At 50.1% G+C, this 13,320-nt stretch overlaps 1 protein-coding gene and 1 non-coding gene across 3 annotated transcripts; one reads left to right on the top strand and one right to left on the bottom strand.

The window, feature by feature from the left end:
• Window positions 1-306: 306 nt before the first annotated feature.
• CINP (cyclin dependent kinase 2 interacting protein) lies at window positions 307-13,247 on the bottom strand. Of its 2 annotated transcripts, none has more exons than XM_020913475.2 (5): window positions 13,154-13,245; window positions 9,405-9,573; window positions 7,208-7,337; window positions 1,887-2,016; window positions 307-735 (listed from the first exon to the last, which is right to left on the bottom strand). In XM_020913475.2, exons 1-5 carry the CDS (start codon window positions 13,158-13,160, stop codon window positions 533-535), a joined length of 639 nt encoding a protein of 212 aa, XP_020769134.2. In that variant the 5' UTR covers window positions 13,161-13,245; the 3' UTR covers window positions 307-532. The 2 variants fall into 2 exon arrangements, with proteins under 2 accessions (XP_020769134.2, XP_070333894.1); XM_070477793.1 differs by having other exon boundaries at window positions 583-773; window positions 13,154-13,247.
• LOC139038882 (U5 spliceosomal RNA) lies at window positions 8,221-8,337 on the top strand. Its single transcript, XR_011492014.1, has one exon. It is a non-coding gene; the product is annotated as a U5 spliceosomal RNA (small nuclear RNA).
• Window positions 13,248-13,320: the final 73 nt, after the last annotated feature.

Below are 13,320 nucleotides of genomic sequence, written 5' to 3'. Positions count from 1 at the left end.
CTTTGTGACCCCATGGACTGTAGCCCACCAGGATCCTCTTGTCCATGGAACTTTTCAGGCAAGAATACTGGAGTGGGTAGCCATTTCCTTCTCCAGGGGATCTTCCCAGCCCAGGGATCGAACCCAAATCTCTTACATTTCTTGCTTTGGCAGGCAGATTCTTAACCACTAGTGCCACCTATTTTAGTTGTAGTTACAAAGCTAATACAGCCCCCAATTTTAACAATACAAATATTAAACCAGGGATTTCCTACACAAGTGGAATCTATGTAAAACAGACCTAATTGACAAAAACCAGACCACTCATTTAGTTGAGGCACTCATTTATTTCATGCAGAAGTCTTCACAGATGCCACATTCACAGCAGGTGCAGGCAAGGGGACAGCAGGCGGCAGAAGTCGGTGTGGCTGGAGAGGCCGCAGAGCGCGGGTGGGAGGACCAAGCACGGCCTGATTGCGGGGTGCAGCCGGGGGCGTGGTCCCGGGGAGCCGCCCAGCGACCCCCGAAAGTGTCCGCCGGGGGGTGGGGGAGGTCACAGCGTGCGGTGCCCCGTCTCCAGCAGCATGCTCTCCAGAAGCAGCCTGCAGCTGCCCTCCAGGTAAGGCTGGTGCAGCCACATGGACAGGTAGCTGAGGGCGAGGTCACGGTCGGTTGCATGTGCCAGCTGCTCCACCACCATGCGCTTCAGGCGGAGCTCCTGGCCGTACATGTCGGCGAGCTTGCGGGAGACCTCATCTGCAAGGAACGCGAGCCCCCTCGAACAGCGGCATTTGCTGCAGGGAGCCCGAGGCTGGGATGACCCACCACTGTTTTAGTTTTTTTGGCCTTGCTGCGCTGCTTATGGGATCTTAGTTCCCGGACCAGGGATCGAACCCATGCCCTCTGCAGTGGAAGCACCAAGTCCTGACCACTGGACCACCAGGGACTTTGAAAAGCTGTGCGTTAAAAGCCAGAGTCAGCAACAGAACTGGGAGGAAGATGGACTTCGGCCAGTGTAGGTTAGAGTCAGACAACAAGGGAAGAGAGTGTCACGGAATTAAAAAGCAGCTGTAACCTTTTCTACGCAGTTCTTAGGCGCCTACAGTCACTATACAGAGCACATTCACCTCAAACTGACAATATTCAATGAACACCTTACATTAGGTGATTCTACCCTTTTCTCCCTTATTTAGAAGTGAGGTCTCAAAGCAACATTAAATAGTTTAGCCCTTCTTTTAAACTAATAAAGCTAAAAACAGTCCTTACTGCACAACTTACTTAAGTAATGGAGTTTGTTTTCCCAGCAGCCTTTCTCCATGGGGCAGGCTAAAGTGACCCCCACTTACTTTTTAAACAAAGCTAAACAAAAAGTGAAAACCTAGCTTTCAAAAAAAAAAAAAAAATTCTACCTCTGCTGAGGAGGCTAAGTTCATTCTAACCATTGGCTTTAAAGGACTACTGGCAGCTTGCTTCATGGGTCTCTAATGATGTTTAATATTCTCTGCTGATTGTTGTTCAGTCGCTAAGACGTATCTGACTCTGTGACCCCATGAACTGCAGCACGCCAGGCTTCCCTTCACTATCTCCTGGAACTTGCTCAAACTCATGTCCATCGAGTCGGTGATGCTATCCAACCATCTCATTCTCTGTTCTCCCCTTCTCCTCCTGCCCTCAATCTCCCCCAGCATCAGCGTCTTTTCCAATGAGTCTTTGCTTGTTAGTAGGTAATTAAAGCCAAGAAGAAACGCTCATCTAAGATGCCTCCATCTCCCTCCCTCCCAACGGATCCTCCTGAATTGAGTTTTGTCAATTCAATCAAAGTCTGTCAGCTTTAGAGCGCTAGATCTAAATGGCATGAAATGCTCTCATGATCTACCCTTGAAAATAAGGCAGAAAGAACTACTTACAAAAATGGGTTGTGGGCCATGTGTGGAAGAGGGGGGGGCGTTTTCTCTCCTCCCCATAATGGTAATCTTCTAGTTCACAAACGCCCTTGGTGGTTGAAGACAGCTTTTCCATCTTCATCTGTATTTTGGTCTGAAAAAGATATTAACTTAGACTATGAGAATATTATTTGAAATTCAGTCTTAGATTCAGTAACTGTTAAGATGTCAAGGCTAAGAAATGTAAGTCTGTTGAGACGTTGAGACGTAAGTCCAATAATTCAACATCATTCACTCCGTGTGCAGCAAATTTCCTGGGAGACGGAGGTAAACGGTTACTTCGATTTTACAAGTTTGGATTACTTCAGTAATAAACGCTGGCTCTCCAGTGCTGGAGAAGAGGAAGCTTGCTGAGTCCCACGTCACTGAGCTCTCGGAACATCACTCATTTTTTGGCACCAGAGGCCTAGACGGGTGGAAAGGCAGGCTCTCCCTTTCACGGAATGAGAGACAGAAGAGGCATTAAATGAGCTCACTCTGACTCTGGGGAGCTGCCTTTGAGTTTGATGCCCAAAACTCAGCCTCTGTGCAACAGTGCTGAATCAAGTCTTGGATAGAGTTTTGGGTGAGGTAGAAAAGAATAGCTTTACTGCTTTGCCAGGCAAAGGGGGACATGGCAGCCTCTTGCCCTGAAAAACTGTGTCTGCAGCCCAGGAGTATTTGACGAGGAGTTTTACAGCCACGGTTCAAGGGGTGGGGTTGCCAATAAGATCAGGGTGTGTGTAGGGCCTGGGCTCAGGTGGTCTGGTCTTATCTTGATGAGCTTCTTCGGTTCCTTTAATCCTGCCTCAAGTAGTTTCTTGATTGCTCTTCTCTGAATTAGCAACTGCTGGAATCCACCATTTGGAACTCAGGGAAGGTCAGGGAGGCTGGAGTCTTTTTTTTTTTCCTTTATTCACTACAATCGTATGTAATGATTTTTGGCGGTGCTGGGTCTTTGCTGCGGTGCGGGCTGTTCTCTAGTTGCAGCGCGCGGGTGGGGGGCGCTCTCTGGTTGTGGTGCTCGGGCTGCTCACTGCAGGGGCTGCTCTTGTTGCCAAGCGTGGGCTCTAGGGCGGAGGCTCGGTAGTTGTGGCTCACAGGCTTAGCTGCTCGGCAGCATGTGGGATCTTCCCAGATGAGGGAATCGAACCCGTGTCTCCTGCCTTGGCAGGCGGACTCTTTACCACTGAGCCACCAGGGAAGCCCCGTATTTATTTATCTAGCTGTGCCAGGTTTTAGCTGCGGCACTTGGGATCTCTGATCTTCTCTGCAGCACATGGGATCTGCAGCTTTGGCATGTGGGATCTAGTCCCCAGTCCGGGTCCCCTGCACGGGGAGCGCGGAGTCTCAGCCACTGGACCGCCAGGCAGGTCTGGAGACTGGGTTCTTGCCTACAAACCAGAAAGGTGGCACAGAAAGGCTTCCGTCGTTCTGCTTGGTTTCAAGTTCACTGAAACCTCTGAGGCTTGGTTTCCTTGTTGATAAAACTGTAATAACGGAAGGCAGCCCAGCACACAGGGAGGAGGCAGCGGCCACGAGGCGCTGACGGTGCCTCGGTGCACGTCAGGAGCCTGCTGTCGGGACCGGCCGACAGAGTGCCTGCTGACACGGGGGCCTGGTCGGAGCTACGTCAGCGTTTGTGAAGTAAGACACACGCGTGCAGGGACCAAACTTTCGGATTTCAGCAGCACAGGTCTGTGTGCGTGCGTGTTAAGTCACTCCAGGCGCGTCCAACTCTGTGTGACCCCACGGACTGTAGCCCACCAGGCTCCTCTGTCCGTGGGATTCTCCAGGCAAGAACACTGGAGTGGGTTGCCATGCGCCCCTCCAGGGGATCTTTCTAACTCAGGGGTCGAACCCGTGTCGCTCATGTCTCCTGCATTGGCGGGCAGGTTCTTTACCACTAAGGCCACCTGGGAAGCCCCATCGCAGGTCTACTAGACCACAACTCTAGGTCCCAAGTGTGGAGCTAGCTTTATATACACAGTGGGATGCCAGGAAAGCTCTATCAGTCGTCAGAATCTTAATTCCCCACACTTGGTCCTTCGAGCGCTCTCCAACTACCTCTGAAGCGACTGCACTAAATTTAGCTAACATTAATTTTTAAAGGACCAGACTCTGTTCCCAAATCTTTCCAGGTTCGATATTTCATTTGGCCCAACCCCAGGGGGTAGGACTCATCATTTCTGGACGACAGCTGGGAAAATTCTCAAGGTTGCTGAGCTCGGGAAGGACACCCAATCCCCAGCCCTGCCCTCTGCGTCCTGCGGCAGCTCCCCGCTGCCACCTAATGCTAAGAAGAGCTGACAACCCCAGGACAGCAAAGGGAACCCGGGAGACTTGAGCCTGGGCCGGAGGGGCCAGCTCCACCCAGGGGCTCGTTCATCAGAAACGACACCAAAGTCACACGCGCACAGCCCTGAAGTGACAGGCTCGCGGCTCCATGTCCCTCCTAAAGGCAAGAGCCCTCACTGCGAAATGTTCATCCAGCCGACCGACACGGACACCTCCACCCCCCACCAAGGTCAGATGCAAGGCCGAGTCAAGCCCAGGAAACCATTCTCTCCAAAGGCTGGAAGAAAATAGGAATAGTGATATCAATATCCTCCTAACATCAACTTTGGTTTTAAAACTGAGTGAGAACTAATTCTCAAACTACTTTATTTCTTTTTGGCCATGCTATGCAGCTTGCAGGATCTTAGCTCCCCAACCAGGGATTCAACCCACAGCAGTGAAAACTTGAGTCCTAACCACTGCAGCACCAGGGACGTCCCTCGAACCACTTATTCCATTTAAAACAGAATCAATCCACTGGGCACAGAACTTTGGGGCCTGACAACCAGCACCCATGGTCAGCCCAGGCTTTGTCTGAAGGAAGGCCTTGGGAACTAGGGCCACTGTGGGGCATGCGGTCACCTCAAAACTAGCGGCCACTTTCAGCTGCCCTGCCAGGCCACGTGCTGTGGGTGGAGGGGCCGGGGACAGGACATGTCACCTGCTCAGCCCATCAGGCTGGGTTTTCTGGACCTTGACTCAGGTCTGACACCCTCCCAGGCCGCCCCTCCTCTGCGCAGTCAGCGGGGCTGAGGAAGGGGTTCCCGTGGCACCAGACAGCCAGGCGAGAACAGGGAGAACTGGGACCGCACGAGCAAAACCAGTCAGTCACTCCTGACTTGCCTGAAACGGGAGGCGAACAGCCTCTTCCCCTGGTTCCTGCCAAGCCCTCCTTCCCCAGCGTGGTGTGCATATGTGAAAGTGAAGTTGCTTAGTTGTCTCCGACTCCTTGCGACCCCATGGACTGTAGCCCACCAGGTTCCTCCGTCCATGAGATTCTCCGGGCAAGAATACTGGAGTGGGTTGCCATTTCCTTCTCCAGGGGATCTTCCTGACTCAGGGACTGAACCCAGGTCTCCCGCATTGTAGGCAGACGCTTTACCGTCTGAGCCGCCAGGGAAGTCTATAAATGAGGTACCTGCTAAAGAAAGCCAAATGGCATTTAGAAACAAAATCCTTCCCAGGGTTTTTACATCTCGTTAAAAGTCACGTTAGCATGTGTCTGAAGTGTTTCTCGTTCTGATCCAGCTGGGGGATTCTGTGAGATGTTTTGTGCGGAGACGGAGCCAGTAGGCCACGGATGATGATGTTCTGGTGTGAGTGTTGCCACGTCGAAACAACAGATAACTGCCCGGCTGCATGTGCTTAACTTTGTGTAAAGCATTTCAATACACACAGGGAACTGTATTCTAAATACCATAACAGACCATCATGGGAAAGGATGTGAGAGAGATGTGTACATATGTATAACTGAACCACTTTGCTTTAGAGCACAGAGGAACACAGCGTTGGAAACCAGCTGGACTTCAACGAAACAAGAACTGACAATTAAAAGCTAAGTGTGACCAGGAAATAAACATTCAGTGTAGGAACTCAGCCCTCCAGTTTTTTCTCTTCCAAGCAACGTGTGCACTGGTGTTTTGTCCAAACAAAACCACTTGCCATAGTCAAATGGGTTAATGTGGGGAAAAAAATACACGTGGTCAGTTTTCAATTGGATTTTTCTGCAAATCTGACTGATTACTCTGCCTGTGTTAATTCAAGAAGCCTAGGTCCAGAAGCCGAGGTCAATTACCCAATTACTGGAGACGCCGCAGCGAACGTGGAGATATGACAAAGAAAACACCAGGCCCAGACACTTTTTCCTCCAGCCTTCCTAGGAGTGGGCTTAGAATGTAGTGACTGATGACACGGACCTGTTCTGTTTCTGCTTAGCACCACGTGCCAGGGGTTGGGCAGGCGGGCAAGTGTTTCTCAGCACAGCCTGAAGGCGGTGTCACAACAGGACAATTACAAAGCCCTTATCGGTTACCTAGAGACCAACAGCCCCCGCCCGGCAACACATCCTGAAGACAGTAGTGCCCTTCGATCAAAGTGAACGCGAAACCACCAGGATGTCCTCAGTGCCCTATTTATTTTTCTCATTTTCATGCTTCAGAAACCATTACACCTTATAATGGATGTGCTTCTTTTCTGAAAAACTTATAAACCTATAGTCTGCCTTTTAATAGGTGGAATCCTAACTTTGAACAAGTGGTATCTTGAAGAAATATAGTGATACTCGACATATGCTGTTTAAAAAGATAAGGAAGCATGTAAAGCATTAGAAACACTTATATCAAGAAATGTTAGAATATATAGACGCTCTATGTGGAGAAGCTTTAGCTACCTGTATTTAAGATGTGTAAAACCCTATTCCTGTGTCTGGCTGAGATGAGGTGTTTCATCCACATGATGGCTAGTGTGGTAGGTACCAACATCCAGACTTGAGTTAAAAACACTTCAGAGCATCCCTTATGGATGAGATCAGGGCTCTCAGGCCAGATCCAGCTTGGTCTATTTTTGTGCATCCCTTGAGCTTAGAATGGGTTTTACATTTTTAAGTGGTTGAAAAAAAAAATCAAAAGCAGAATATTTCATGTGACACATGAAAGTCACATGAAATTCACAGTTCAGGGTCCGTAAATAGAGCTCTGCTGGAACGCAATTACACCCACTCGCCTCCGGCGGCCTCTGGATAGAGGCAAGAGGCCCCCAGGCCTAATCCGCTTCCTGTGGGGCCCGGGAGCCCCTGGGACACACCGACCAGAAGGAAGGTCAGGACAGCATCTGGGAAACAAGGTTTGTGGGGCAGGCAGAGCGAGAGACCAGCAGGGAGGCGGGGGAGGGAGGGAATCCTGGCCAAGGGCAGTGTGGGCCGCCGCTGGGCGCTGCGCACACCCGGCCCCTGGGAGGGGGCGGCCCCTTACCAAGCCTTCCAGGGTGGCCTGCAGCTCCTCGCATAGCGCCTCCAGCTCCCTGCTGTATTCCGGGTGCTCCTTTTCTGCAGGGTCGTCGGCAGCCAGGCCGCTGCTCTCTAATTCTATCTTGTCTCTGCTCCTGGACCAGGTGGAAAAGCAGGAACAGAACACACGGCGTGAGGTCGCCTCCCTTCGTTAGCACGAACCTTAGAAAACTCAATATCCGTGTCACGCGTCATCGTCGACTGTTTCCACCGGTGTCATTTCACATCATCATGTTTACATGTTATTTACGTATACGAGGAATATGCCCATCCGCTGCTCGAGTCTGCCCTAGGACAAAGTCAGTTCAATCCAGCCCTGTGGCGTCCTCAGTGGGCAAGACACAGTCATTTCCTCAGAGCCCGCCAGCTAGGAACGAGTTTTGTAAATGGAAAGCTGCGACCCATGGCACCTGAAATTAATCTAGTGGCTCCACAGTCAACATTTAAGTGAAAAAATGAAACACTAGATTATCAGAGAAGATCTTCTCGTTGTTGTTCATTTTGTAGTCCAAAAAGTTTAAAAAAATATTTTTGGCGCATCCTTGATTTACAATGCTGTGGTAGTTTCCACTGCACAGCAAGTGAATCAGCCACACATGTACAAAGAGCCACGCTTTTCTTAGATTCCTTTCCCATCTAGGCCACTACAGAGTATTACAGAGAGTTCCCTGAGCTACACAGTAGGTCCTTATTAGTTATCTATTTTGTTTACAGTAGTGTGCGTGTATGTACCAGTCCCAAACTCCCAATGGATCCCGCCTCCCACCTCCAACTTCAGAGAGCACCTTATGTAGTCAGGTAAGAACTGCTTCATGGAACCTGCTGAGCGGGAGAAGGGACCAGAGGGCTGACATGTTTGATATGCTTGGGAGAGTTGGCAAGGGCCAGGGGTCCAGTCCAAGAAGTTAAGACTCTACACTCCGGCCAGGAGACAAAGATATGCAGCTTTGAAAAATTAAAACTATTATATATAGATCCACACTCACGTTTCTCTTCAGGTCATTTAAATCTTTCGCCTTTTACTAAAAGATTTCCATGGGTAGGAACAAGCCTGAGTCTTGATTAAATTTTTTGAGGCCTTGTGTAAGACAGGCCGATTAAAAAAAAAAACAAAACAAAAACAAAAAAAACAAACTAAAAACATATATACGGGAAGTGCAAAGAATAAAGCAAATCTTTCAATCAGAACTGGCAACTGCCAACAGTTTCTTCATGATATTTTTAAAAGAACTTGCTAAGGGAAATCACACTCCAGCATGGGGAGCTCTGAGCACCCCGCTCCACGTCTGACTCCTGGTCACCATAGGGAGACACCCAGGGCAAGGTCTGGGAGGGTCTCAAGCCCAGGGGCTCCTCTCCCTGCGGCACCTGGGGTAAGGGCACAGGGAAGCGTTCAGGTCCCCAGCCTAGAAGCTACCCAAACCCTGTCCTGGGTTTTTATGGAGGCTTCCTTATGAAGCCACAATTGATTAAATGCTTGGCCGTCACTGATTAACTCAACCTCCCCAGAGTGCAGGTGGGGGGGCAGCTCTGACAGTGCCAACTCCAATCGCACGGCTGGTGTCCCCCTCCTGAGGCGTTTTCCAAAGGCCCCGTTATTAACACAGGCTCGGACGTCTTAGAAAGGGGCCTGTGATGACCACAGGGCACTCCTTAATCATTCTGGAGCTAATTCAGGAACTGGAGGACCAAAGAACAAATATTACTATAACTAAAGAGTCTTCCACAGCTCGGGTCCCTAAGGAAATCATAAGGGTTTTAAGAGCCATGTGCCAAGAACAGGGACAAAAAGACCAAATCTATGTATTTTCCAGTGATAGTCACAACACTGCAGAAATAAAACACAGCACTCTGGAGATGGAGTGGTACCTGCCCTACCGTCCCACTCAGTCCTCCTAGAAGGTACCAGCGCCTGAGTCTCTCTCCTCCCAATCCACTTTGATCACTTGACATGCAGATGTAACCGCGAACAATTTGTAGCATAATTTTGTTTTTAAAACGCATGTACATTTCATACCTGTGTGCATTGTTTTATCAGTTGCTTGTTCGCTTTATTTATCCATGTTGCTGGAGGCCACCCGGCCCACTCTAAAAGACGCCCATGAAATGTCTGCCCAATCGCTAAGGCAGGAGCGCACAGAACATGTTCTGCTGGTACTTACAACAAACTGATTTTCAAGTTGGCAATACTGTTTGCAGTAGCAAAACCTCCATCGTTGAGGGTTTCCCATTTCAGGATTAAATTATGCCAGTCGGCCGCATTGTCCTTAATTTTTCTTGCACTGACAGATAAGACAGGTTTTCTTGGCGTTACAGTTCCGAGAGTCTTTCCTGACAGGGAGGAAGAGAAACATCACTTTGTGAAATTCATGATCACAGTTGGGGGGAAAATGGTCCTTATGATGTGCGACAGTAAGACTATCTAAAACACTACATAGATAGGACATGTGTTGTTGAAATGAAGACGTGTGGATGAATGTGAAAGTTCCTGGGACGAGACAAAGAGAATTGTTTCTACCTTTAAAGTCTCAGCAGATAAAGCTGAGTTCTCTCGAAGCCTAATGGCTCCACACTTTCACCCCGAGCACTCTGATGTGAATGCTAAAGTCACTCAGTCGTGTCCAACTCTTTGTGGCCTCATGGACTGTAGCCTGCCAGGCTCCTCTGTCCATGGAATTCTCCAGGCAAGAATTCTGGAGTGGGTAGCCGCTTCCTTCTCCAGGGGCTCTTCCCCACTCAGGGATGGAACACAGGCCTCCCACACTGCGAGCACTCTGACCACTTGCAAAGGTCTGGATGGAGGCAGAGCTGTAACTTTCTGCTGCCAGGCTCTGATGCCCCTGCCTTGGCATTTGCTCTGAGCCCTGTGGGTAACTGGTGCCAGCCACTCCAAGACTGACAAGACTGGACCCCAGAGACACAGTGGTGGTCTCGATGCTGCCAACACAGGAGGAGGTCCAAACTCCTTCAGGACCTGGCTCCCTCTTGGCCTCACTGCAGCCCCACCTTGAAGCCTCTCGATCTCCAGCTAAAATCAACTACTGGCAACTCTTGAAAAGTTCTCTGCATGTGCAGATCTCTCTGCTAGAAAGTTCTTTCCGTCCTCAGAATAATGCTGTCCATACACTGGGACTCACCCAGACCCCAGCTCCTGTGGAAAGCAACACCCAGACCACTCAGACTGTCTGGCCCTCCCACCCCTCTCTCCTTCTCTACTTAGAATCCCTCGGGGACTTCCCTGGTGGCCCAGGTTCGAGCCCTGGTCAGGAAGCTAGATCCCACATGCCACAAATCAAGAGCCTGCATGCTGCAATGAAGACCAAAGATCCCTCATGCTGCAACTAAGACAGAACACAGCCAAAGAAACAAAACAATCCTACAAAGGCACCTCATGACGCACAGGATAAGGTCCAAGTTCTCAGAGAGGCCTTAGGAATCCAGGACACACAATAGTTCGCAGTCTCGATTCTAAAGACCAGGCCGACTGGGTTTGAATCCCAGCTGTTACAGCCGCCTGTGCAATCTTGGGTAAGTTATTAACCTCTCATGGCCTCAAAGTGTCCCTCCATAAAATGGGGATAAACTACATCTACTTCCGAGTTGACGTGGAGATGAAATAATATACGCAAAGCTGTGAGGGCCTGGCACATGGCAAGTATCCAACACAGTACGTGTTACCGGAAGGGCCTCTCCAGTGTTTTTTCCACCACCACCAAGCAATGCACTCAACCCTGACACTGTCTACTGGGGGTCAGCATCAGATTCCACAGTTAATGGCTCAGTCCTGTAAGACTCCTCTCCTCTCCCTCCACTTCAGATGCCAGCCTCAAGTCCAGGTTGCCACCTGTGCCTCTGACCTACAGGCTATAGATCAGAGGTTCCAAAGGCCCCCCTCCTGAAGTTTGATTAACTTGTTAGAGTGGCTCACAGAGAACTCAGGAAAACGTTCTCCTTACTAGGCTACCAGGGAGAGCCAGATGGGAGAGATGCACTGGCCGACACATGCGCTCTCCCTGCACCCCCACCTGCTCACCAACCTGAACGTTCTCACAGCCCTTCACTTCTGTTTTTTTATGGCGGCTTCGTTACATGAGCACGACTGCTTAAATGAGTCACCGCTGGGGCTGATTTAACTCCAGCCTCTCTCCCCCAGTTGGAGATGGTGGTTGAGGTGGGTGGGACTGAAAGTTACAACTCTAATCACACGGGTGGCTCCCCCTTGACAACCAGCCCCCATCCTTAGGCTACCCAGGAACTTCACTTTTAAATATCATTGATTTTTTTCATTCACTTTTTATTTATACAACTGTCCAGTATTTGCTGAGTGCCTACATTACACCAGACATGGGGGAGGAAGTGAGGACCTAGACCAGGGCCATTTTCATGGAACTTACTTTCCAAAGAGGAGGTGGATAACAATTAGGTGATCATCAGGTTGTTTTTTGTTTTTTCTTTTTGGCTGCACCGTGCAGCATGTGGGATCTTAGTTCCCAGACCAGGGACTGAACCCAAGTCCCCTGCACTGAGTCTTAACCACTGGACCGCCAGGGAAGTCCCTATGATCGTTAGTTTATATCATAAACACCAGAGAATAAAACAGGGTCTTGTGTTAAGAGTGAACCCCGAAGACACTGTCATTTAGGCTGAAACCTAAATGATGAGAAGTCAACAGCAAGGACCCTAACTGAGAATGAGTTTGGTGAGTGTGAAACAAGACCTATGTGGCTAGAATGAAAAGGAGAGAGAGGGAGTAGTAGCTGAGGAGGCAGTCAAGACAGCCAGAAACTTAAGAGGCCAAGATAAGACGTTTGGGTTTATTTCAAGTCAATGAAAAGCAAGCAGGAAGCTTTGAGTAGCTACACGACCCGATGTAGGTTTTTAGAAAGTCACTTCCACAAAGAAGTCTTCTTGGATCCCAAGGTTAGGTTAGGACTCACCGCACTCTATACCTGAACACCCTCGACTTCATTAAGCTTCATTCATGACACTCACCTATGCAGTGTACTTGCTTGTTTAATGCCTAATACATTCCTTGACAGACTAAGTTCCACCACAGTAGTGACTAAGGCTGTCCTGTTCCCTCTTACAACTTCAGCAGATGGTGAAGGAAAGTCACTCAGTCCTGTCCAACTTTTTGCGACCCCACGGGCTATAGAGGCCATGGGATCCTGCAGGTCAGAAGACCGGAGTGGGTAGCCTGTTCCCTTCTCCAGGGGGGTCTTCCCCACCCAGGGATCGAACCCAGGTCTCCCGCATTGCAGGCGGATTCTTTATCAGCTGAGCCCTCAGCACATAGTAGGTGCTGACAAGAACGTGTTAAATGGAGAAAAAAACCTCTTACCGCCTGTACCACAATCTTCTATGGAGTTCCCTCACCGAGTAGGGACTCCTCGAGGGCGAGGAGCACGTGAGAGTCATCCTCTGTCTGCCCCATAACACAGCACATATCTAGGAACCAAAAACAACGCTCTGACTTCAAGGAACTCAAATGAGATCAGGTATCAGCCACAGAACAGGACAGCAGCATAGCGAGTATCTTATTCTCTTCAAGCCTTGACTTCCCACCTGTTGATGACACTTCAAGGGATCGCGGTGAGGCTCAGCGAGAACGCGCAGAATGACAGCTTGTATTACAAGCAGGAAACTGTGGCCGGGAACTCTGACTGACGGGATTTCAGGGAAAGCGATCTGCTGGTGCTAATTTATAACGACAATTTCAGTGTCAGGATCTGCTGACGCGCCTTTGTATTATTTTGGCAAAACTGACTTCCAGGCCGACTGCGGAGGCTGTGCCGGGGCCAGGCACGAATCGGCACGCAGCTCGGGAGACTTCCGGCCGCGGGTCCAGCTCCAAGACCAAACCGCACCACTCGCACCCTTCCGCTTGGGGAAACTGACCCTTGTCACGCACCTTCCATGCCTTCCGCAGGGATCCCGGGAAAGAGACCCGAAGCTCCGCCCACGGTACCGGAAGTCCGCTAGCGTCACTTCCGACACGCCCACCGGCCCCAGATAGGGCTCTGCCGCTCTAGCTGGCGGCGGAGCCTGCTGTTCCTCGGCGGTTCCCGTCCCGTTGCC

Source organism: Odocoileus virginianus, chromosome 16 (assembly GCF_023699985.2).
Source record: "Odocoileus virginianus isolate 20LAN1187 ecotype Illinois chromosome 16, Ovbor_1.2, whole genome shotgun sequence".
NCBI classification, from domain to species: Eukaryota; Metazoa; Chordata; class Mammalia; order Artiodactyla; family Cervidae; genus Odocoileus; species Odocoileus virginianus.
Note: the sequence above shows the minus strand (reverse complement) of the source record. Positions and strands in the feature narration are given on the sequence as shown.